General features: G+C 45.0%; 1 protein-coding gene across 5 annotated transcripts in view; it reads right to left on the bottom strand.

Moving 5' to 3' along the window:
- The window catches only part of ZFP14 (ZFP14 zinc finger protein), a 46,454-nt gene extending 20,101 nt beyond the window's left edge, over nucleotides 1–26,353 (bottom strand). Inside the window, exons 1-4 of one of the 5 annotated variants that reach the window (XM_033225971.1) lie at nucleotides 26,073–26,353; nucleotides 14,634–14,721; nucleotides 7,947–8,073; nucleotides 6,277–6,378 (exon numbers count right to left, since the gene is read on the bottom strand). In XM_033225971.1, the coding sequence (XP_033081862.1) occupies nucleotides 6,277–6,378; nucleotides 7,947–8,073; nucleotides 14,634–14,642 (238 nt within the window). In that variant the 5' untranslated portion in view covers nucleotides 14,643–14,721; nucleotides 26,073–26,353. Of the gene's footprint in view, nucleotides 1–6,276; nucleotides 6,379–7,946; nucleotides 8,074–14,633; nucleotides 14,722–23,989; nucleotides 24,046–26,072 lie in introns of those variants that run through there. The other 4 variants (XM_033225973.1, XM_033225975.1, XM_033225972.1 and 1 more) reach the window with 4 other exon arrangements.
- Between the last annotated feature and the right edge of the window lie 376 nt (nucleotides 26,354–26,729).

Raw genomic sequence — 26,729 nt, 5'->3', positions numbered from 1 at the left:
GATGGTACCATTGCACTCCAGCCTGGGCAACAGAGTGAAGCCTTGTCTCAAAAAAAAAAAAAAAAAAGGAAAAAAAAAAAGGAAGAGAGTGGCCTCTTTCTCTCTCTGTGCCACACAGCAAGAAGGCAGCTGCCTGCAAGCCAGGAAAAGAGACTTCACCAGAACCTGGCACCCTGATTTCGGACTTCCAGCCTCTAGAATTGTGAGAAAATACATATCTGGTGTTTAAGCCACCCAGACTACGGTATTCTGTTATGGCAGCTCAAGATGACTAATACAGATTTAGATAGAGATGAAACTGTAGTCACCGATCCAAAAAAAGAGTAGCCCCTCTCTTTGTCAAATCTTTTCCCCTTTCCCCTCAACAACATCCTTAAAAAAAAACTTTTTTATTTTAAAATAATTACAGAGCAAATGGAAGTTGCACAGAAATGTACAGAAAAGTCTTGTGTAGACTTCACCCAGCCCCTCCCAGTGTTAACATCTTAGGCAAGTATAGTACAATATTCAAATCAAGAAATTCATGGGGCCGGGCGCGGTGGCTCATGCCTCTAATCCCAGCACTTTGGGAGGCCAAGACGGGTGGATCACCTGAGGTCAGGAGTTCGAAACCAGACTGGCCAACATGGTTAAACTCCTTTTCCACTAAAAATACAAAATTAGCCAGGTGCGGTGGCACATGCCTGTAATCCCAGCTACTTGAGAGGCTGAGGTGGGAGAATCACATAAACCCGGGAGGTGGAGGTTGCAGTGAGCAGAGATCCCACCACTGTACTTTAGCCTGGGCGACAGAGTGAGACTGTGTCTCAAAAAAATAAAGATAAAGAAAGAAATTAATGTTGGTATATTCCATAAGGCTTACTTAGACTTCACCAGTTCTGTGTGCACTCATGTGTGTTTACGTGCATAGCTCTATGCAATTTTATCACAGGTAGCCTGGCAAAACCACCACCACAATCAAGATACTCACCCGTACCATGACTGCAAGACTACCTTGTATTACCCCTTTCTAACCCAAACCATCCTCTCCTCCCTACATCCCTATCCTTGGAAACCACTAATTTGTTTTTCCATCTCTATGTTATTTTGCAAATATTACATATGTAAAGTCATGTGGTGCATAACCATTTGTGATTGATTTTGTCACTCAGCATAATTTCCTTGAAATTCACCCAAGTTGTTGCATGTATCAAGAGTTTATTCCTTGCTGTTGATCAGTCTATTCATGGTATTGGTGTGCCTTTCACTCAGTTTTAACTGGGCTACTTATCATTTTAGCACTGAGTTGTATATACACTAGAGACTGGTCCCTTGTCAGATATGTTTTACCACTATTACTCTCCCAGTCTATGACTTACCCATTCATCTGCTTATTGGTATATTCTGATGAGACAAAGTTTTCAATTTGGATAAAGTCTAATGTATTGATTTTTTATTTATTTTGAGACAGAGTCCCGCTCTGTCACCCAAGCTGGTGTGCAGTGGTGCAATCTTGGCTCACTGGAACCTCCACCTCCTGGGTTCAAGTGACTGTCCTGCCTCCCAAGTAGCTGGGATTACAGGCATGCCACCACGCCCTGCTAATTTTTATATTTTCAGTAGAGATCAGGTTTCGCCATGTTGGCCAGGCTGGTCTCAAACTCCCAATATCAGGCAATCTGTCCGCCTTGGCCTCCCAAAGTACTACGATTACAGGTGTAAGCCACCTCGCCCGGCCTGATTTTTTTATTTTTATGGTTATTGTTTTCACTCAAGAAACCTTTGCTTACTCCCAAGTCATAAGTTGGGATACTCATCACTGTCCTGTTTCCCTCGAAAAACTTTATGATTTTAGCGTTTATATGTAGGTCTAAAAACCATCTCAAATTAATTTTGGTATGAGGTAAAGGTTGAGAGGTTTATTTGTTTCCCCAGTTATTCCAGTACTATTTGTTGAAAAGACTTTCTTCTCCCCATTGGAATGTTTTGGCATCTTTGTCAAACAACAAATGACCCTTTAAGTGTGTGTGTGGCAGGGTATGTTTCTAGGACCTCTGTTCTGTTTTGTTCGGTGATCTTTGCCAATAACATACCGTCTTGATCATTGTAGTTTTAATAAATCCTGAAGTTTTTTTTTTTTTTTTTTTTTTTTTTGAGATAGAGTCTCACTCTGTCACCCAGGCTGGAGTGCAGTGGCGCGATCTTGGCTCCCTGCAACCTCCGCCTCCCAGATTCACGCAATTCTCCTTCCTCGGCCTCTTGAGTAACTGGGACTACAGGCATGTGCCACGCCAACACCCGGGTAATTTTAAATCCTGAAATATCTTGATGTCATGTCATCTAAGTCCTATAATATGCTCTTATGTTTTCAAGTTGCTTGGGATATGCTAAGTCATTTGTTATTTTGTATAAATCTTAGAATCTGCTTGCTAATTTCTACCAAAAAAAAAAAAATCCTGCTAGGATTATGACTGGAATTATTTTGAATTAATAAAATTGAAATTTTAATAATACTGAGTCTTCCCATTCCAAAAATGATTATTTCTATTTATTTAGGCCTTATTTAATTTCTCTCAGCAATGGTCTATGGTTTTTAGCGTAGATGTCTTGCATATGTTTTATCAAACTCATTTCTTAGTATTTTATGTTTTTTGACACTCCCATAAATTGTTATTTACTTTTCTGTTTTTTTTTTTTTTTTTTGCTTCTAGTATATAAAAACACAATTGATTTTGTTATTTATTTATTTATGACTCAGAGTCTCACTCACTCTGTCACCTAGGGTAGAGTGCAGTGGTGTGATCTTAGCTCACTGCAACCTCCACTTCCCAGGTTCAAGCGATTCTCATGCCTCACCCTCCCCAGTAGCTGGGACTACAGGCTCGTACCACTATGCCTGGCTAATTTTTATATTTTTAGTAGAGATGGGGTTTCACCATGCTGACCAGGCAGGTCTTGAACTCCTGACCTCAGGTGATCCACCCACCTCGGCCTCCCACAGTGCAGGAATTCCAGGCATGAGCCATCATGCCCAGCCCTGATCGATCGATCGATCTATCTATCTATCTATCTATCTATCTATTTTATTTTTGGAGATGGAGTCTTGCTCTATCGTCTGAGCTGAAGTGCAGTGGCATGATCTTGGCTCACTGCAAACTCTGCCTCCCGAGTTCAACCAATTCTCCCACCTCAGCTCCTGAGTAGCTGGGATTACAGGCATGCGCCACTATATCCAGTTAATTTTTGTATTTTTAGTAGAGATGGGGTTTCACCATGTTGGTCAGGCTGGTCTTGAACTCCTGACCTCAAGTGATCTGCCTGCCTTGACCTCCGAAAGTGCTGGGATTATATGTGTGAGCCACTGCACCCGGCCTGATTTTTTAACATTAACCTTACAGCCTGTGGCCTTATTGTGATTTTTCAATTATTATTTCGAATAGTTGTTGTCTTGATTCCTTAGGACTTTCTATGTATACAATCATGTCATCTCCAAATGCAGACTGACGTCTTCCTTTTTTGATCTTTATGTCTCATTTCTTTTTCTTATTGATAATGGATTTTTATAGTTTATAGTGTATTTTTTTTTTTTTTTTTTTTGAGACGGAGTCTTGCTCTGTGGCCCAGGCTGGAGTGCAGTGGCTGGATCTCAGCTCACTGCAAGCTCCGCCTCCCGGGTTTACGCCATTCTCCTGCCTCCGCCTCCGGAGTAGCTGGGACTACAGGCGCCCGCCACCGCGCCCAGCTAGTTTTTTTTTTGTTTTTTTGTTTTTTTTTTTTTTTTTTTTGAGACGGAGTCTCGCTCTGTCACCCAGGCTGGAGTGCAGTGGCGCGATCTCGGCTCACTGCAAGCTCCGCCTCCCGGGTTGACGCCATTCTCCTGCCTCAGCCTCCCGAGTAGCTGGGACTACAGGCGCCCGCCATCTCGCCCGGCTAATTTTTTTGTATTTTTTAGTAGAGACGGGGTTTCACCGTGTTAGCCAGGATGGTCTCGATCTCCTGACCTCGTGATCCACCCGTCTCGGCCTCCCAAAGTGCTGGGATTACAGGCTTGAGCCACCGCGCCCGGCCATTTTTTGTATTTTTTAGTAGAGACGGGGTTTCACCGTGTTAGCCAGGATGGTCTCGATCTCCTGACCTCGTGATCCGCCCGTCTCGGCCTCCCAAAGTGCTGGGATTACAGGCTTGAGCCACCGCGCCCAGCGTTCCCTTCAATTTCTTGTTTGCTGAGAGCTTTTTATCATGAATGGATGGTGGATTTTGTCATATGCTATTTTTACATATATGAAGATGACTGCTATGGTTTGAATGTTTGTTGCCTCCAAAACTCATGTTGAAAATTAATTCCTAATGGCAATATTAGGTTTTTTATTGAGAGTGGGGTTTTTAAGAGGTGACTGGGCCATGAGGGCTCTGCTCTCATGAATGGATGAACCTATTCATGGATTGGTGAGTTAATCGATTAATGGGTTATCACAGGATTGGGACTGATGACTGTACAAGAAGGGAGGCCTGAACTAGCACATCTGCATGTTCAGCCCCCTTGCCATGTGATGCCCTGCAAAGCCTCGGAACTCAGCAGAGTCCCCAACAGCAAGAAGGCCCTCACTAGACACAGCCCCTTGATGCTGGACTTCTCAGCCTCCAAAACTGTAAGAAATAAATTCCTTTTCCTTATACATTACTGAATTTCAAGGTATTCTGTTATAAGCAACAGAAAATGAACTAAGATAATGATCATATGTTTTTTCACTTTTTCTGTTAATATGGTGAATTAACAGGTAGAAAGAAATCCTACTTAATCATCATTTTGTATATCATTATATTTGATTTGTTTTTTTTTTTTTTTTTTTTTTTTTTGAGGTGGAGTCTCGCTCTGTCGCCTGGACTGGAGTGCAGTGGCCGGATCTCAGCTCACTGCAAGCTCTGTCTCCCAGGTTTACGCCATTCTCCTGCCTCAGCCTCCTGAGTAGCTGGGACTACAGGCGCCCGCCACCTCGCCCGGCTAGTTTTTGTATTTTTAGTAGAGACGGGGTTTCACCGTGTTAGCCAGGATGGTCTCGATCTCCTGACCTCGTGATCCGCCCATCTCGGCCTCCCAAAGTGCTGGGATTACAGGCTTGAGCCACCGCGCCCGGCCTGATTTGTTAATATTTGGTTAAAATTTTTTTATCTATGTATGGAAAAGATATGGGTTTATGCTTTTTTTGTAATTTCTTTTTCGGGTTATGGTATGAGTTATGTCGGCCTCATAAAATGCATTCCTTTTCTGAAGGAGTTTGTACAATACTGCTGCTACTTCTTCCTTAGATATTTAATGGAATTCACCAGTGAAACCATCTGGGGCTGGCATTTTCTTTGTGGAGATTTCTGATAATGAATTCAATTACTTTAATAGCATAAGGGTATTCAATTTCTTTTATATCTTGTGTCAGTTCCGGTAAGTTGTATTTTTCCAGAAATTTTAAAATTTAAGTTATCAAATTTACTGGCATAAAGTAATTCACGGCATTCTCTTAAATTATTCTTTTTTTTGGAGTAGGGGTAGAGTCTCACTCTGTCACTCAGGCTGGAGTGCAATGGCGCGATCTTGGCTCACTGCAACCTCTGCCTCCCAGGTTCAAGCGACTCTTGTGTCTCAACTTCCAGAGTAGCTGGGACTACAGGCGCCTGTCACCATGCCCAGCTAATTTTTGTATTTTTAGTAGAGACAGTGTTTTGCTGTGTTGGCCAGACTGGTTTGGAACCCCTGACCTCAAGTGTCCAGCCTGCCTCAGCCTCCCAAAATGCTGGGATTACAGGTATGAGCCACCACACCCGGCCTCTTATTATTCTTTTAATGGCTATTGGTTCTAAAGTGAAAATCCCTCTTTCATTCCTGATATTAGTAATTTATGTTCTTTAAAAAGAGAGAACATAAATTACTAGGTGTTAACCATCTTTGTTGATCTTTTCAAGAAATCAATTTTTGGCTTTATTAATTTTATTTCTTTTCTATTTTGCTGATTTCTGCTCTTATATTTAATTATTTTTTTCTTCTATCAGGAATAGTTCTTCTCTTTAAAGTGAGACAGAAGTATGAAAGATGAGAAACAGTGTTGCAATCAAGGTCAATAGAAAGTTCCTTTGCTAGTCCAGGCTTAAAAGATCTTAATTTGCTTCAAGTCCCAAGCCCTTCCTCCATAGGCCAGGGACTTTTTGAAGAGAGATCCCAACATCTCAAGGGTGTGCCTCCACCCTAGTCAGTTTAGCTATTACCTGCAGTAATGATTTCTCAATGCCTGCTCAGCCCTCACTCACCAGGGCAGCATCTTCTTGTCCCTTCCCTTACAACCATCCCGGGTTCCTTCCCTTCTTCATCCAATAAGGTAATCACATCTGGTTTAGAAATGGAAGGTCCTGCTTAAAAGAAAAATGTGACATGAAATTATACACCCGAAAATCTTTAGATTCAGATTTGGTTAAATTTATAATTAACTATAACTCAATATGACACTTTATAAAGCCTAAGAGCAAAGAATTGCAAGGCAGTTGAAGAATGCTCATATTAAGGTAACTTGAGGGTCACAAGGAATAGCCTATGTGAGGTTAAATTAATTATACTAAGGCTATTATATTAGCCATCTGGTCAAGAACAGGCCTTAATATAATTTAACCTCACACAGGCTCTGCTGAAAGGCAGTATTGTATAGAAGGAAGAACACAGACTGGGTCCAGACTGTCTGGCTTTACATCCTGCCTTTGTTTCTGTGTTACCTAGCAAATTATTAACCTTTTGTGTCTATGTTTCCTCAAATAAAATGAAGATAATAGTATCTTTTCATAGAGTTGTGAGGATTAATTAATAATGAACAATGCTTAGAATAATGTTTAAGCCCAAATATATGGTGATGTTTATTAACATATACACATAATATATGTATTAGCTATTAGCTATTTACTGTTATCATTTTGATGAGTGCATAATAAAAGGTATACTAAGACATTCTCAATCTTTTCTAGGATATTTATTCAATGTTAAATGCCAGGCTTTTAGATTTCAATTTTCAATTATGAAGTAGATAGAACTGAATACGTCTGTTATAGGAAACAGAATGTGTTTCAGGGTTTTTTCTGTTTGAGACGGAGTCTCGCTCTGTCACCCAGGCTGGAGTGCAGTGGCGCGATCTCAACTCACTGCAACCTCAGCCTCCCAGCTTCAAGCAATTCTCCCTGCCTCAACCTCCCAAGTAGCTGGGATTACAGGCACACACCACCATGCCTGGCTAATTTTTGTATTTTTAGTAGAGATGGGGTTTCACCACATTGGCCAGGCTGGTCTCGAGCTCCTGACCTCAAGTCACAAAGTGCTGGGATTACAGGCATGAGCCACCATGCCTGGCCTTGAGGGGTTGTTTTTGGAATGGAGTCTTGCTCTGTCACCCAGGCTGGAATGCAGTGGCATGATCTCAGCTCACTGCAACCTCCGCCTCCTGGGTTTAAGTGATTCTCCTACCTCAGCCTCCCAAGTAGCTGGGATTACAGGCGCCATTCCCGGCTATGAGTTCTAAACAACCTTTCTGGATCCATCTCACACTCTTTATGTTCTACAGACTCCTTTGATTTTTAGAGAAACTCAGAACCCCTAAGTCTAGGTATTCTACTTGCAGATGGACTAGAAAGTGGTGTGAAGCATTTATGTCAATTCCGAGCTCCAATATATGGTGAAGTCTGGTTTCTTGAACAATGCTTTTTTCATATTCAAATCCATCCCCTTGGATACTAAGGAAATCAGGAATTACAGAGTCTGAAGGAAGCCTGAAGGGCATAGCTGACTGGACATGATGAAATGGAGAGGCTTAGTTCCAACCTAACAAAGCTTAAATCATTCCTTTGGGAACAGAAAGTAGAAGTTTTAGATCGTTTTTCTAAATATAGCCCTGAAATTGACAGCAGAGAAAGCTAACATCATTTGGGATAAATAACCTTACCTAGTGAAATGAAGTTGTTGTAGTTCTCCCACATTACATCCCTATATAAGTCCCTCTGAGCAGGATCCAGGAATTCCCATTCTTCCTGTGAAAAGTCTATGGCCACATCCCTGAATGTCACTGAACCCTGAAAAAACAAACTCAGTTATTATTTGTGAAAATAAATTAAATACTTTTACAATGGAAAGAGGGGAGATTGAGGATTGCATTGCAGAGAGGGGTAATATGGCATGCAAACAGCACTGGGCTGAAAACTTGTGACACAAGGAGGGGCCAGTAAGAAAATCAGTTTTTCTGAAGCATTGAGCCTACATGTTCTTAAATAGTCCTGTGGCTACAGATATGATGACATTTTCATCCAAACATATCTAGAAATGAGTACGTAACCCAAAAAATCCTAATTAAATGAAATATCGCACACAAGCCTTTTGAATACTATGTGCCTCCACCATAAATTCTTTAAAAATATGAGGTCTTGAGGCAAAGTACAGAGACTCATGCCTATAATCCTAGCACTCTGGGAGGCCCAGATGAGAGAATCACTTGAGCCCAGAAGTTCAAGACCAGCTTGATCAACATTAGCAAGACCCTGTCTCTACAAAAAAAGAAATTTAAAAATTTAAAAATTTTAAAAAAAGAAATATGAGGTCTTGGGCTCTCTTTTTCCCTTTAATGATCATTTAAAAACATTGATAAAAATTATCTCACATGTGCTACAAAATCTCTAAGAAGATAGATTCAAATTCATCACAAACTCGGGTTTTATTATAAACACTTTCCCTTTTATAACCAATTCTTTAGCAAACTTTCAAAAATTTGTTCGATGGCAGTCTACGTTTTTAATATATTAGATTCTTTTTTCTATAGATATTTTAATTCAATAAAATCTTGAAAGTCTTCCCCAATTCTCAATGTCTACAATATCTAATCCTTACGGATGTGAATCATCTTGCTTGTCACCATCTATCATCTCTCGAACATCGTTTTTTTGTTGCTGAGTTACAGGATACTGAATCATGAAGATATTATAAAGATATCATCCGGACACCAGTATCAATCATTTTCTTTCTTTCTTTTTTTTTTTTTGAGACAGAGTCTCGCTCTGTCGCCCAGGCAGAAGTGCAGTGGCTTGATCTCAGCTCACTGCAAGCTCCGCCTCCCAGGTTCACACCATTCTCCTGCCTCAGTCTCCCGAGTAGCTGGGACTACAGGCGCCCACTCCCATGCCCGGCTAAATTTTTTTGTATTTTTAGTAGAGACAGGGTTTTACCATGTTAGTCAGGATGGTCTCAATCTCCTGACCTCGTGATGCACCCGCCTCGGCTTCCCAAAGTGCTGGGATTACAGACGTGAGCTACCACGCCTGGCCCCCTGTATCAGTCATTTTCATGAAGAGTCATTTTGCTCCCCAAAAGCTATCTGGCCATATCTGGAGACAACTTTGGTTGTCACAATTGGAGGAAAGGGTGTGAGTGTTATAGGCATCTAATGGGTAGAGGCCAAGGACACTGTTAGACATCCTACAATGCACAGAACAGCCTCCTACAATACAAGACTCTCCAGCAAAATGTTAATAGTTCAGGCTAGGTGCAGTGACTCATGCCTGTAATCCCAACACTTTGGGAGGCCAAGGTGGGCAGATCACTTGAGGTCAGGAGTTTGAGACCAACCTAGTCAACATGGTGAAGCCCTGTCTCTACTAAAGATACAAAAATCAGCTGGGTGTGATGGTGGGAGCCTGTAATCTCAGCTACAGGAGGCTGACGCAGTAGAATCACTTGAACCCAGGAGACGGAGGTTGCAGTGAGCTGAGACCACTGCACTCCAGCCTAGGCAACAGAGTAAGACTTGGTCTCAAAAAAAAAAAAAAAAGTCAATAGTTCCAAGGTTGAGAAATCCTGCTTTAGACCAGCACATCCTGTAAAAATACACAATGGACCTCGTTCCTGGCATTCTTCTCCACAGGAGGAAATCTCCATTGATTGATGTATCTATTTGCAGTCCTATTCTGATCACATCCTATTCACCCTATTGGTGAAGGAGGGATCCCTGCCCTAAAAAGTACAAGACAATCAAATAGCCCACGCCCAACAGATGAGATTGACAGCAATTTGTTAGATGCATATATTCAGAGCCTGAGAGAGGACATCATACATCACGCAGGGGCACAAAGGGGTTGCATTCAAGAACAGCATGAACAAGCAGGGGTGTGGGAGGCAGGCTTTACAGTAATAACAAGGTGAGGTGTTCCCTGGTTCCTGTAGTGGTATGTGATTGGCTTGTTTGAATAATTCCATAGGCTAGGAGGGAGGTGAAACCCATCAGGTTGAGGACCCCGAGGGGTGTAACTTGTCCAGCTCATAGGGGAACTAGCTGAGTAGGAAGCCTTTCCCGCTGGGTGTGGGCATGTCGGGTAAGAGCAGGGAAACTCATGGTTAGGCCTTTAGGGTCTTGACAAAGCTGTCAAGACACACATGAAAGTTTAGGCCTTACCTTATAAGGCCCAATTACATCCCTACCCAATCCAGCTAACCCTAAAAGCCTTACATAGCACAGGGTCTCAACACACATAAAAACTAAGGTCAGTCAACACTAAATCCTATCTTATATACTTGAAAAACTCAGATCCGTGGAGAAGTTTAGAGTTTTCCCCATAAGCAATCAGATAAGACCAAATTCTCTTTGTCATCAAATCACAGATCTTAAGGAAAGCTCAAAATAGGGACCTCCCACTTAATATCAGTAATCAATTCCTGAAAATCAGACATTTTAATGATTAACCAGGTACCTATTTTTCCATAATGTATTTTCTATTTTCTTTCTTTTCTTCCTTCCTTCCCTTTTCTTTCTTTTCTTTTCTTTTTTTTTTTTTTGACAAGGTCTCACTCTGCTGCCCAGGCTGTTGCCTAGGCTGGAGTGCAGTAGTGTGATCACAGCTCACTGCAACCTTGAATTCCTGGCCTCAAGCAATGGCCTCCCAAAGAAGGGATTACAGGCGTGAGCCACTACACATGGCCTCCCATTATGCTAAATCAGAGCATTATAATGTGTTGTATGTCAATTCCATCCCTCCAACTAGCTTCGCACATTTTCCGCCAATATAGAACTATGGGACACAGTGGGTCAGTGCACACACAACATCTTTGCTTTTAGTATTTTTTTTTTTTTTTGAGATGGAGTCTCGCTCTGTCACCCAGGCTGGAGTGCAGTGGCAGGATCTCAGCTCACTGCAAGCTCCACCTCCCGGGTTCACGTCATTCTCCTGCCTCAGCCTCCCAAGTAGCTGGGACTACAGGCACCCGCCACCACGCCCGGCTAATTTTTTTTATTTTTTAAGTAGAGACGGGGTTTCACCATGTTAGCCAGGATGGTCTCGATCTCCTGACCTTGTGATCCGCTCACCTCAGCCTCCCAAAGTGCTGGGATTACAGGCATGAGCCACCATGCCCAGCCTGCTTTTAGTATTTTAATCATCTCTTTTACTAAATTCATTTTTCTCACTTGCTTTGTTTCTTTCTCCACAATTTTCTTCAATACTTTTCCAACCTTTTAGGAACTCATTTTACACTAGACAAAAACGAGGGCTACATATGAAGCACAGTGTGGAAAATTGTTTCCAACAAGAACGTAACAGCAGGAACAGCTGACACTCAGGATGGTGCTCTGTTACCTCCTCAGTCACTAGCAGCACAAGGTACACATATGCCCTTGAATGACAGTTACACACATTTCAAAACATCTGCAGATGGTTCCATTGGTCTAACAACTGTATTTGGGATATAACAAGATTCTTCCTGGATGTTATTTTTGTTTAAACAAAAAAAAAAAGCATTGGATCAGGACGGTGGATCACACCTATAATGCCAATATTTTGGGGGGCTGAAGTGGGAGAATCACTTGAGCCCAGGAGTTCAAGTTCAGCAGGCAACATAGTGGGACCCCATCTCTACAACAAATTTTAGAAATTAGCCAGGAGTGGCGGCATGTGCCTGTAGTCCCCAGTACTCAGGAGGCTGAGGTGGGAGGATCACCTGAGCCTGGGAGGTTGGGGCTGCAGTTAGTTGGGATCATGCCACTGCATTCCAGCCTGGGTGACCAAGTGAGACCTTGTGTCAAAAAAAAAAAAAAAGAAAAGAAAAAAAAAAAAGGCTGGGTGTCATGGTGGATGGTGTCTCATGCCTGTAATCCCAGCACTTTGGGAGGTCAAGGCAGGTGGATCACTTGAAGTCAGGAGTTCGAGACTAGCCTGGCCAACATGGTAAAACCCCATCTCTACAAAAAAAAAAAAAAAAAAAAAAATTAGCTGGGCATGGTGGCGGCCACCTGTAATCCCAGCTACTTGGGAAGCTGAGGCACAAGAATCGCTTGAACCTGGGGGGTAGAGATTGCAGTGAGATCACACCACTGCACTCCAGCCTGGGTGACAGAGCCAGACTCCATCTCAAAAAAAAAAAAAAAAAGAAATTATATTGAACTATATGATGATTCCACTTGAACAAAGTTCTTGTTTTGTTTTGACTTTTTGAGATAGGCTCTTTCTTTTTTTTTTTTTTTTTTTTTTTTTTTTTTTTTTTTTGAGACGGAGTCTCGCTCTGCCGCCCAGGCTGGAGTGCAGTGGCCGGGTCTCAGCTCACTGCAAGCTCCGCCTCCTGGGTTCACGCCATTCTCCTGCCTCAGCCTCCCAAGCAGCTGGGACTACAGGCGCCCGCCATGTCGCCCGGCTAGTTTTTTGTATTTTTTTAGTAGAGACGGGGTTTCACCATGTTAGCCAGGATGGTCTCGATCTCCTGACCTCGTGATCCGCCGTCTCGGCCTCCCAAAGTGCTGGGATTACAGGCTTGAGCCACCGCGCCCGGCCTTTTTTTTTTTTTTTTTTTGAGACGGAGTCTCACTCTATCGCCCAGGCTGGAGTGCAGTGGCCGGATCTCAGCTCACTGCAAGCTCCGCCTCCCGGGTTACGCCATTCTCCTGCCTCAGCCTCCTGAGTAGCTGGGACTACAGGCGCCCGCCACCTCGCCCGGCTAGATTTTTGTATTTTTTTAGTAGAGACGGGGTTTCACCGTGTTAGCCAGGATGGTCTTGATCTCCTGACTTCGTGATCCGCCCGTCTCGGCCTCCCAAAGTGCTGGGATTACAGGCTTGAGCCACCGCGCCCGGCCCGAGATTGGCTCTTTCATCCAGGCTGGAGTGCAATGCTACGATCTCGGTTCACTGTAACCTCCACCTCCCGAGCTCTAGTTATTCTCCCACCTCAGCCTCCTGAGTAGCTGTGTCTACAGGTGTGCCACCATGCCCAGCTAGGTTTTGTATTGTTTGTAGAGATATGGATTTGCTTTGTTGCTCAGGATGGTCTGGAACTCCTGAGCTTAAGCAATCCACCCACCTCAGCCTCCCCAAGTGCTGGGATTATAGGCATGAACTAACACACTTGCCACACTTGAACAAGGTTCCAAAAATAAGCAAAATTACATTATAGTGTTTGACATCAGGATAGTGGTTACCCTGGGCAGTGGGTGGGTGGGGAGTGACTGAAAGCATCTGAGGTGCTTTCCTTTCTTGACCTGATAGCATAGATGTACTCAATTTATGAAAATTCATTCAGCCATATACTTATGGTTTGTGTATTTTTTTGTATATATGTCATATATCCACAAAAAATTTGAAAAACGTTTTAAAAATATCATCTTGTGGCCGGGCGCAGTGGCTCACACCTGTAATCTCAGCCCTTTGGGAGGCCGAGGCAGGTGGATCACCTGAGGTGAGGAGTTCAAGACGAGTCTGGCCAACATGGTGAAACCCCATCTCTACTAAAAATACAAAAATTAGCCAGGCTTGGTGGTGGGCACCTGTAATCCCAGCTACTTGGCAGGCTGAGGCAGGAGAATTGCTTGAACCTGGAAGGTGGAGGTTGCAGTGAGCCAAGATCATGCCACTGCACTCCAGCCTAGGCGATAAGAGTGAAACTCTGTCTCAAAAAAAAAAAGTCATATTATGTATTGGGGACACCCATTTTTCCTATGTAAAACTAAGCCAAAAATCACTGTACTGAGAAAAATATTTTTTTTCTGGAGTTTAAGTTTTAAAATGAAAAGCGGTTCCACTGGAAGATGTTAACAGGAGGACATTCTGCAGAGAATGCCTTCAGTTTTCTCAAGACATCTCATTTCCGCTCTCTCACAGCTATTGACAGAAGATTTTGTAGGTAGGAGATGCTCAACACTAGTGGGAGAAGGCATAGCCACATAGAACACTGGGCTATGGGAACACTGGGCTATCTGTCCCCAGTCCTCCCAGGAGGGAAAAGGACTGGAGCAGGTTCTGTCGCCCCAGCTGGAGTGCGGTGGCGTGATCTCAGCTCACTGCAGCAACTACCTCCCAGGTTCCAGCGATTCTCCTGCCTCAGCCTCCTGGGCGCCTGCCACCACACCGGCTAATTTTTGTATTTTTAGTAGAGACGGGGTTTCGCCATCTTGGCCAGGCTAGTCTCGAACTCCTGACCTCAAGTGATCCGCCCACCTCGGCCTCCCAAAGTGCTGGGATTACAGGCGTGAGTCACCATGCCTAGCCATGGAGCAGGTTCTTGGATGAAGCTCTGGTAAGCAGGAAGTTTCAGAATAAAAAAAGAATCTATGTACATGATACAGAAATTGACAGTATTTCGAAAAGGACAGAGAAACGTTAACTTACATGGGCCATGGTTTTAGAAGTGCAAAAACTGGTCAGTCCTTTTCAAGATTTCTCTGTTGGAGAACTACGGAATCCTGATAAGCCAGAGCTGAAAGAAAAAAAAGAAACCATGAAATAAGCTGCGCCACAGAGCTCCCAAAATGATGTACATCATAAATATGAAAACTTTTTTCTCTTCCATTCCTTCTCCCAAACTACTTCCATTGGCTCTTCCAAACTACTACCTACTACTATGCCCATCCTATGCTATACCCACATAAACTGGGGAAAAGTATAGGGAGTCTAAAGAAATATAAGCTCTCGCCAGGTGCAGTGGCTCTCGCCTGTAATCTCAGCACTTTGGGAGGCCGAGGCAGCCGGATCACCTGAGGTCAGGAGTTCGACACCAGCCTGACGAACATGGAGAAACCCCACCTCTACTAAAAATACAAAATTAGCCGGGCGTGGTGGCACATGCTTGTAATTCCAGCTACTCGGGAGGCTGAGGCAGGAGAATTGCTTGAACCCAGGAGGCAGAGGTTGCAGTGAGCCGAGATTATGCCATTGTACTCCAGCCTGGGCAACAAGAGCAGGAGGGGAAGGGGAAGGGGAAGGGGAAGGGGAAGGGGAAGGGGAAGGGGAAGGGGAACGGGAGAAAAGAGAAAGAAAAGCTCTGAAGAAATAGGTGACAAAGGCCGGGCGTGGTGGCTCAAGCCTGTAATCCCAGCACTTTGGGAGGCCGAGACGGGCGGATCACGAGGTCAGGAGATCGAGACCATCCTGGCTAATACGGTGAAACCCTGTCTCTACTTAAAAATACAAAAAACTAGCTGGGCGACGAGGCGGGCGCCTGTAGTCCCAGCTACTCGGGAGGCTGAGGCAGGAGAATGGCATAAACCCGGGAGGCGGAGCTTGCAGTGAGCTGAGATCCGGCCACTGCACTCCAGCCTGGGTGGCAGAGCAAGACTCCGTCTCAAAAAAAAAAAAAAAAAAAAAAAAAGAAATAGGTGACAAATGATGAACTTGGTGTAGAAGGCTAGCTACTTCTGCAAGAGGATTTCTGACCATGTCGCCCTCTGGCAATGTGGATCTGGTCCAGGCACTGGATTACTCAGATTTGTTCTAAGCAGCTCCTCCTCACGGTAAGACAACTTTTCAGGACTGAGATGGGCCCTGAATCCTGCCCCTAGAATCCTGCCTGAACTGCCTAAACACAACACCTAAAAGACCACACAGATTGAACCTGGCAGCTTCCACCAATGTGAGGCTACCCTTGCCTTCTCCAGCCAGGAAGCTCACCACTCCAGTTTTCCAATCAGGGCCTCCCATACCATGACATCCTTCACCACTCCTTCTCTTTTATTGATTTTTTTTTTTTAAGATGGAATTTCACTCTGTCACCCAGGCTGGAGGGCAATGGCATGATCTCAGCTCACTGCAACCTCCAGCTCCCGGGTTCAAGTGATTCTCCTGCCTTAGTCTCCTGAGTAGCTGGGATTACAGGTACATGCCACCACGCCCAGCTAATTTTTATATTTTTAGTAGAGACGGAGTTTCGCCATGTTGACCAGGCTTGTCTTGAACTCCTGACCTCAGGTGATCCTCCTGCCTCAGCCTCCCAAAGGGCTGGGATTACAGGCGTGAGCCACCGCGCATGGTCCCACTTTCCTTTTAGTATCCAAGCTGGGGACGGAAGGGATTCATGATTCCTGCAGTTGGTCAACAACATTCACTGAGAACCTCTATGTGTTAGGTACTTTATACACACTGTCAGTTGTCCTCAGCACTGCTCTGCAATGTACTGCTCTCCTTTTAATAGCTCAGGAAACTAATGCTCAAGGGTAAAATCAGTTAAGTTGCAGACGGAGTCTTGTTCTGTCACCCAGGCTGAACTGCAGTGGCATGACCATGGCTCACTGTAACCTCTGCCTCCAGGGTTCAAGCAATTCTCCTGCCTCAGTCTCCCGAGTAGCTGGGATTATAGGCGCCTGCCACTATGCTCGGCTAATTTTTGTATTTATAGTAAAGACAGGGTTTCACCATGTTGCCCAGGCTGGTCTCGAACTCCTGATCTCAACTGATCCGCCCGCCTCAGCCTCCTAAAATGCTGGGATTACAGGCGTGAGCCACCACACCCAGCCTAAAAGCCAGTTTCTCTTTCAACTCAGGTATTTGTTTCTGAAGCAAGGATTTCTACTTCACCAGGAGAAATCTGACCATCAGCAATTCACTAAAAAAAAAGAGGAATAACTAACAGTAGATTTTGTTTTGTTTTTCAGAAACAGGGTCTCACTCTGTTACCCAGGCTGGACTGCAGAGGCATGATCTTGGCTCATAGCAGCCTCCCACCTCAGATTCCCAAGTAACTGGGACTATAGGTGGGCACCACCATGCCCAGCTAATAATCTTTCAAAAAATATTAAATCTCAGAAGATAGCAAAATAGTTCTCTCCATCTATGGTCCACCTGCAGAAACATCAGTTTGAGCAATTATCCATGAGCAAAAATGCCTTCACAATAGCTAAGGCAACCAGGTGAGAGATTGCAGTACTGGGTTGTAGCACAATAATAAGAAAAGAAGCACTGAAGAATGCAGGAAGGACAGTTCAACATTACCCATGTCACGCCTCCCCAACTCAAGGCAGCACAGTGTAGACAAAGGTATTGCCCATTTGGGAAAGTCAGGGAAGTGAACACAGAACTTTTGCCTGTTCCCTAACACCAGGCCCGACCCGCCCAGCAACAGGGAGACTTCCAACCCCAGACTCCAGGCCAGTAGCCACAGACTAACCCTCTAGACCTGCTCTGGCATCAGGAAAGATCATGCCGCCCAGGCTTCAGGCTATCATGATGAACTCCACCTCCAGGCTGCCACCACCATCAGGCTGACATCAGAGGCCCTGGGCTCCAACAGCCCTCAGCAACAGGCAAGCCTCAGTGGCCTCTGCAATCAGGCACATAACAGTATGGCACCAGTCACAGTGGTCTCAGGCTTTGAGCGTGCCCCAGCACTGCACTGGCCAGATTGGCCCTGGCCTTGGGGCATGCTATGTGCAACATCAGAGAATGTGGTTCCAGCCTTTTGGAGCATCCCAGCACTATACCCACCATAGCAGCCCCGGCCTTAAGAACCAAACCAGACAGGCTCCCCAGAATCACTGGATGGGCTGACTACTGATGGGCTATCCTAGATGAAACTCATTCTGCAAAGACTGGAATAAGTACACAGTCCTTTCAAGTGTGCAGACATCAACGCACGGTCACAAGGATCAACAACAATCAGGGAAACGTGACATCACCAATAGGACAACATAAAGTGCCACTGATTGACTCTAAAAAAATGGAGGTGTCTGAACTGCCTGATAAAGAATTCAAATAGGCCAGGCGCGGTAGCTCACGCTTGTAATCCCGGCACTTTGGGAGGCCGAGGCAGGTGGATCACGAGGTCAGGAGATCGAGACCATCCTGGCTAACGTGGTGAAACCCCGTCTCTACTAGAAAATACAAAAAAAATAGGTGGCGTCGTGGTGGGTGCCTGTAGTCCCAGCTACTCAGGAGGCTGAGGCAGGAGGATCACTTGGGCCCAGAAGTTCAAGGTTGCAGTGAGCTATGATCATGCCACTACACTCCAGCCTGGGCAACAGAGTGAGATGAAAGGAAAGGAAGGGAGATAAGAAGGAAGGAGGGAGGGAGGGAGGGAGGTTGGGAGGGAAGGAGGGAAGGAGGGAAGGAGGGAAGGAGGGAAGGAGGGAAGGAAGGAAGGAAGGAAGGAAGGAAGGAAGGAAAAAAAAGAAAGGAAAGAGAAAAAAAGAGTAGCAAAAAAACTTTCCAAACCTGACGAAAGGTAAATATCCGGGTATAGCCCCAAGTTAGAAGGAAGAAAATAATAAAGATTAGGGCAGAAATAAATGACACAGACTAGAAAGCCATTAGAAAGCATCAATAAAATAAAGGTTTTTTTTTCTTTTTGAAAAAAGAAAAAAAAACCCCACAAAATTGACAAACCTAACTAAGCTATACTAACCAAGAGAAAACAGAAAATATTGAAAATATTCAGACCGGGTGCGGTGGCTCAAGCCTGTAATCCCAGCACTTTGGGAGGCCGAGACGGGCGGATCACAAGGTCAGGAGATCGAGACCATCCTGGCTAACATGGTGAAACCCCGTCTCTACTAAAAAATACAAAAAACTAGCCGGGCGAGGTGGCGGGCGCCTGTAGTCCCAGCTACTCGGGAGGCTGAGGCAGGAGAATGGCGTAAACCCGGGAGGCGGAGCTTGCAGTGAGCTGAGATCCGGCCACTGCACTCCAGCCTGGGCGACAGAGCGAAACTCCGTCTCGAAAAAAAAAAAAAAGAAAATATTCAAAAAAAAAGAAAAGAAAATATTCAAATAAAACCAGAAATGAAAAAGGAGACATTACAACTGATACAACAAAAATACAAGAGACTATTACGAACAAATATACACCAGGAAATTGGATAACCTAGAATAATGATTAATTCCCTGACACATACAACCTACCAAGATTGAATTATGAAGAAATAAAAAATCTGAACAGGCTGGGCATGGTGGCTCATGCCTGTAACCCCAACACTTTGGGAAGCCAGTCATTATGACAAACAGTATGGAAAGGCCTCAAAAAATTAAAAATAGAACTACCATATGATCTAGCAATCACGCTACTATATATATCCAAAGGAAATGAAATTAGAATGTCAAAGAGATCTCTGCACTCTCACATTTATTATAGCATTATTACAATGGCCAACACATGGAATCAACCTAAGTGTCCATCAATGGATAAAAGACAAAGAAAATGTGCTATGTATATAAAATGTAATACTATTTAGCTATGATGAAGAAACAAAACCTGTCATTTGTGACAACATGGATGAACCTGGAAGGACATTATGTTAAGAGAAATAAGCCAGAAACAGAAAGATAAACACCACATGATCTCACTCATAAATGGAATCTTAAAAAGTTGATCTCGGCCAGGGGTGGTAGCTCACGCCTGTAATCCCAGCACTTTGGGAGGCCGAGGTGGGCGGATCACCTGAGGTTGGCAGTTCAAGACCAGCCTTACCAACATGGAGAAACCCCATCTCTACTAAAAATACAAAATTAGCCGAGCATGGTGGTGTACACCTGTAATCCAGTTACTTGGGAGGCTAAGGCAGGAGAATCACTTAAACCCGGGAGGTGGAGGAGGTTGTAGTGAGCTGAGATAACACCACTGCACTCCAGTCTGGGCAACAAGAGCAAAACTCTGTCTCAAAATAAATAAACAAACAAACAAACAAACAAACTTGATCTCATAGAGGTAGAGAGTAGAATGGTAGTTATCAGAATCTGGGCAACATGACGAGACCTCGTCTCTACAAAAAAAAATTTAAAAATTAGCCAGGCATGGTAGCGTATACACCTGTAGTCTCAGTTACTCAGGAGGTTGAGGCAGGAGGATGGCTTGAGCCTGGGAAGCAGAGGTTGCAGTGAGCTGAGATCATGCCACTGCACTCAAGCCTGGGCAACAGAGTAAGAGCCTGTGAAAGAAAGAAAGAAAGAGAGAAAGAGAGAAAGGAAAAGAAAGGAAAGGAAAAGAAAAGAAAAGAAAAAAGAAAAGAAAAGAAAAAAATGAGTGTTAAAGCAAACAAAATGTACCTTTTTACAAGGACTGCATTGGGAGACCTCAAAGACGGATGATGCCCTATATTAGCAAGGTCATGGGGACGCCGACACTAGGTCAGTCCACATTTAGAGCTATGTGAAGCAGCATTTCAACCCTGTAAACTCTGAATCAGAAGCTCCACTTCCGACACTAAAGGGACTGTTTGTATCTGTACATAAAGATTATGCAGAGCTATGGCCAGAGGCACTGGCTCATGCCTGTAATCCCAGCACTTTGGAAGGCTGAGGTGGGCGGATCACCTGAGGTCAGGAGTTCAAGACCAGCCTGGCCAACATGGTGAAACCCTGTCTCTACAAAAATACAAAAATTAGCCGGGCATGATGGCAGGTGCCTGTAATCCCAGCTACTTGGGAGGTTAGGGCAGAAGAATTGCTTGAACCCAGGAGACAGAGGTTGCAGTGAGCTGAGATTGTGCCATTGCACTGCAGCCTGGCTGACAGAGGGAGACTCCGTCTCAAAAAAAGAAAAAAAGAAAAAAAAATGTATGCAGAGCTATGCTGACGGCATGGTTTATAATGAATTAAAGCTGAAAGGAACCTAATTTCAGAATGATTCAATAACCTGTTGCTTATCCATACCATTGAAAAGGATGCAACTATTAAAAATGATGTTGCCTTAATTTTGAATGGGTTAAGCCAGTGTGTTAAAAAAAGAAAATACCAGCATGTGTAGTGTGAAACTATTTTGACAGAAAAAAAAAAAATCATGTTTCCCTAGCAGGACCAGTTAAAATGTTTACAGTCACAGCCAGCAACACGCATCACCACATTAAATACAGTGTGAGCCTGAAATACCCAAATACTCCAAATAAGACTTTCCCGGCTCAAGTTTTTCTTTCAGTCTTCCCTTTAACTGAGAAAAAAAGCTAAGGATACTGTAAAAACAGATGCTGTTTTTCCTGAGTGGCTTTTTTTTTCACTTCAGCTTCCCATTCATGAACCAACTCTATGATTTAATTTGCCCATGTGTGTTGGAGTATGGCCTAGAAAAGAATGGCAAAAAGTCCCTGACTGATGTCTTCTAAGCACTGAAGGCAGCCCCATGCTGCTTCCTTTTACATCTTCCAGACAAACAGGTTTATTTCCCGTCTGAACCAGTTCTTTTGGCTAAGATGCCTATGAAGCCCTCCAGCAGATGTTGGGTCTCCTTGACCAACTGGTCTCACTTTGCATATAACATCATTAAAATAAAAACTGTAAGGTATACATCTGTATGAAATCCAGTTACCTCCATAAAGACCCTATAGCTTCAGTATAATCTGGACAAAACTTGACAGTGCGTGCCATCATCAGATCGATATCTATTAGATTGATATCTCTTCCCTTCATTATGAGATTGCTGAATAAAGCAGGAAGGAATTTTTTTTTTTTTTTGAGACAAGGTCTCGCTTTGTCACCCAGGCTGGAGTGCAGTGGCACGATCTCAGCTCACTGCAACTTCCACCTCCTGGGTTCAAGCGATTCTCAGCCTCCCGAGTAGTTGGGACCACAGGCGTGTGCCACCATGCCCAGCTCATTTTTGTATTTTCAGTAGAGATGGGGTTTCACCATTTTGGCCAGGCTGGTCTCAAACTCCTGACCTCGGGTAATGCACCTGCCTTGGCCTCCCAAAGTGCTGGGATTACAGGCATGAGACACCATGCCCAGACAGATTTTTTTTTTTAAGTATGTATAATGATGATATTTGGTATACTCTTGTAATTACCAATATATGCGCTTTTTTTTTTTTGAGACGGAGTCTCGCTCTGTCGCCCAGGCTGGAGTGCAGTGGCCGGATCTCAGCTCACTGCAAGCTCCGCCTCCTGGGTTCACGCCATTCTCCTGCCTCAGCCTCCCACGTAGCTGGGACTACAGGTGCCCGCCACATCGCCCGGCTAGTTTTTTGTATTTTTTAGTAGAGACGGGGTTTCACCATGTTAGCCAGGATGGACTCGATCTCCTGACCTCGTGATCCGCCCGCCTCGGCCTCCCAAAGTGCTGGGATTACAGGCTTGAGCCACCGCGCCCGGCCGCGCTTTTTTTTTTTAACTGCATGATATTAGGTTACTTTCCAGTTCCCCCATATGAAATGGTGAGAACTACAGTTCCTACCTGAAAGAATTGTTATGAGAAATAAATAAGATACTACATATAAGGCACTTAGAATAGTAAATAAGCATTTCATAAGTCAGCTATATTACTAAAGATGAAGAATACTACATATGCTTCTTCCCACAATTATTTTTAGAATTCTTCCCAGCACTTTGGGAGGCCAACGCAGGCGGATCACTTACGTCAGGAGTTCAAGACCAGCCTGGTCAACATGGTGAAACCCTGTCTCTACTAAAAATACAAAAATTAGCCAGGCACGGTGATGCATACCTGTAATCCCAGCTACTTGGGAGGCTGAGGCACGAGAATGGCTTGAACCTGGGGGGTGGTGGTTGCAGTCAGCCAAGATAGTGCCAATGCACTACAGCCTGGATGACAGAGCAAAACTGTCTCAAAAAACAAACAAACTTTTAAAAAACATTCTTCACAGCCCTGCTCTTGATAGGCAATCCTTCTTGATGATCAACAGTTTACGAAAGGAGGATACATAGATAAGACAAATGTGGCAGGATACTAATTTTTGGATACGGGTGATGAGGAAAAATATTAAATTACAACCTAACGGTAACAAATCTACTGAGCATTGGCCGGGCGCAGTGGCTCACGCCTGTAATCCCAGCACTTTGGGAGGCTGAGGCGGGCGGATCATGAGGTCAGGAGATCAAGACCATCCTGGCTAACATGGTGAAACCCCGTCTCTACTAAAAATACAAAAAATTATCTGGGCGTGGTGGTGCGCACCTGTAGTCCCAGCTACTTGAAGGCTGAGGCAAGAGAATGGCGTGAACCCGGGAGGCGGAGCTTGCAGTGAGCTGAGATCCGGCCACTGCACTCCAGCCTGGGTGACAGAGCGAGACTCCATCTCAAAAAAAAAAAAAAAACAAACAACAAATCTACTGAGCATTTATTATGTACCAAGCATTAGCTAAGGGTTTTGCATATATTAATTCCTCTACTCAGAGCCATCCTATATAGTAGGCTCTATCATTATCCTCATTTTGCAGATGATGAAACTATGGCACAGAGAGATGAAATAAATTGTCCCAAGCTCAGGCAGCTCTAAGTGGCAGGTTGAGGACTAGAACCCTGCTACTTTAGCTCCATAACCCATACGACTGTCACTATAGTAAACTGCATCTCATGAGACCTGATAAATACGTGGCCTGAAACAAACTCACCCTGTCAAAAACTTCAAACCACTTTCCGAATTTCTACTGTCTTCCCTTCCCTTCTAATAACCCCTTCCCTTGTTAACACAGACCTCGCCACTAAAAACCCTATCATATTATCACTCCTTAAAAGCCTCAAAAGCAGAAAAGATCCTGTCGCCAAACCACCTCCTTACCTTTCCCTGCTTTTGAACTTAGGGCGGTGGGGATCAAAGAGACCTAGTGTGTAATTCCATCTAAACTGTAAACTCCTCAACTAATCACCATCGAATGAAAGTTCTGCATGGTGGCTCATGCCTGTAATCTCAACACTTTGGGAGGCTGAGGTGGAAGAATTCCTTGAGTCCAGGAGTTTGAGGTCAGCCTGTGCAACACAGGGAGACCTCATTTCTACAAAAAATTTTAAAAATTGGGCGTGGGGCCACCTACCTGTGGTCTCAGCTACTCAGGAGGCTGAGGTGGGAGGATCACTTGAGCCAGGGAGGTCCAGGCTGCAGGGAGCGAGATCACCTCACTGCACTCCAGCCTGAGGGACAGAGTGAGACTCTGTCCCCCACCAAAAAAAAAAAAAAAAAAAAAATTAAGTAATAAAATAAAGCTCTGCAGTTAGCTTCTCTTCAGGAGGTTTACTTCCAGACCATCCAATGATTAGAAAGAGGCAGCTCATAAGAGAAACTAAATAACTGCCAAATGCTCACGTCAATACCTACTGGAAGTCGGGCGCGGTGACTCATCCCTGTAATCCTAGCTACTGGAGAGGCTGAGGCAGGAGAATCCCTTGAACCCAGGAGGCGGAAGTTGCAGTGAGCCCATCCTGTCACTGCACTCCAGCCTGAGTAACACACCCAGGCTCCGTCTCAAAAAAAAGACCCAGGCCGGGCGCGGTGGCTCAAGCCTGTAATCCCAGCACTTTGGGAGGCCGAGACGGGCGGATCACGAGGTCAGGAGATCGAGACCATCCTGGCTAACACGGTGAAACCCCGTCTCTACTAAAAATACAAAAAACTAGCCGGGCGAGGTGGCGGGCGCCTGTAGTCCCAGCTACTCCGGAGGCTGAGGCAGGAGAATGGCGTAAACCCGGGAGGCGGAGCTTGCAGTGAGCTGAGATCCGGCCACTGCACTCCACTCCAGCCCGGGCGACAGAGCAAGACTCCGTCTCAAAAAAAAAAAAAAAAAAAGACCCAGAGTCCATCTCAAAAACAAAACAAAACAAAACAAAAACCTACTGGAAAGGGGTAGGAAGTTGGAATCTACCCTGATCAACCCATCATTCACTGGGAAGGAAGGCCAAAGCACCAGGCAGTGGACAGGACATTTCAGGAGTTAAAGCCTAACCAGCTGAAGATTAATGGGAACAAGCCCGCATAGCCCGACAAAATCATATCTATTGACTGGTAGAAAGGGAGAAAATTCCACAGGAAGGGTTGGAATAGGATGGACGAGAGAGAGGAGAAAAGCTCTTTTTGTAAACGGTTGAGTTCCAGCTGAAGGATTCTAAGGAGGATCTAATGACAGCTGCGATCTGGAATAGCTGTTGTTTCCAAGGTGAGATTATGAGAGGCAGGAATTAATGAGATATTGAATGCAATCATGAGTGTAATCAGGAGGGTATCCCCAGTAATAGAACGAAAACAGCAAAGCAAGTCTAGAACATCACTGGTAAGAAAACTGTAATCTCTCAAAGAGGGAGTCATTATGCCATTTTACAACTACTGCACCATCTGGGAAGAAATCATGTTTTCTATTAATTTTGCAGCTGGCTTTATCTGTCTCTTCCTTCCTAGCCTGATTAATGACAGAGCTGCTTCATTGTTCAGTCCGAGCTGATTTTCACCCCTTCACAGAAGAGGAAAGCAAACGTCCCCACGCCCAGAAAAATAAAAATTACACTTCATGGAACAAAAAGGAAACACAAACTCATCTGGATGTTGACTTGTGTATATGCAACAGTAATCATTTCCTCCTCTCCCCGCTGCCTTCCTAAAGAACAGCAGGACTGGGAAAGGAGACGGGAATCTTGAGACCCCAGGCCTTTCCTGCAGCCGGCCTTGGATGATCAGGACACACCCCCGCTAGCTCACTTGCTCCCTCCGTCTACTGCGCGCAAAACCCGATGGAAATAACAGGGAGCCTGGAATAAAGCTGACCCTTTCCCGTATCAGAGAGAAAGGCCAGGTACACGAAGAAGGGGCTGGAATCTGTCTCCGAGTTCCCCGCAGTTTCCATGGGAGGGAGCTCGGGAAAAGCTGTGCAATCTGCACTCCTTCTTCAGACTGCGTCTTTTTGTTTGGGGGCCTTCATTCACTCCGGGGTTCCTGCATCTAACTCGGAGCCATTCCGGGCCGCTGGACCTGCGCGGCTCTGAAGCGGTAAGGCAGAGGACGCAACACGGCACCCGGCGCCCAGTCAGCGCCACAAACTCCACAGCTACGGCCTCCTGGCTCACACAGAGGTCCGCGCCGCCCCCGCGCCGCCCCCGCGCCCATTGCCTGGGTGCACGCGACCAACTCACCTCTTGGAGCCGACACCAGCAGGGAAGCCGGAAAGAACTGCGCGCGGAGGCCTGTGGGAAATGTAGTCCGCCGATGGGAGGGACTGGTTCCAGCCACAACAGGCTGCGCGGAGTGCGCATGCGCGGGCGCTGGAACTTTGGAAGTTCTGGGCGGGAGGGCTTTCCAGGCTTCCTGGGGCTGAGGCGAGCTCGGGCTTGCGTTTGTTTTTGTCGCTGAGGAATACTTATTTATTTATTTTTTTCTTGAGGCAGGGTCTCGCTCTGTCGCCCAGGGTAGAGTGCAGTGGCGTGATTAGTTACAGCTCACTGCAGCCTCGACCTCCCCGGCTCAAGCTACCCTCCCACCTGAGACTCCAGAGTAGCTGGGACTGCAGGCGCGCGCCACCACGCCCAACTAATTTTTTAAATTTTTATAGAGACCAGAGCTCCCGATGTTACTCAAGCCGGTGTCGAACTCCTGGGCTTAAAAGATCCTCCCGCCTGAGCCTCCCAAAGTGCTGGGACTACAGGCGTGAGGCACCAGGCTCAGCTGCGGAGGATTTAGAAAGAAGTTTTGGCACCAGCAGGTGCCTAATACGTGTACTAAACACCTAGCAGTTACTCACTGCATACACCCAAGCGAGGTGTGGGCACACATCAGGCATGCAATGAAAATAC

This window comes from Trachypithecus francoisi, unplaced genomic scaffold (assembly GCF_009764315.1).
Source record: "Trachypithecus francoisi isolate TF-2019V2 unplaced genomic scaffold, Tfra_2.0 Lachesis_group12, whole genome shotgun sequence".
NCBI classification, from domain to species: domain Eukaryota; kingdom Metazoa; phylum Chordata; class Mammalia; order Primates; family Cercopithecidae; genus Trachypithecus; species Trachypithecus francoisi.
Note: the sequence above shows the minus strand (reverse complement) of the source record. Positions and strands in the feature narration are given on the sequence as shown.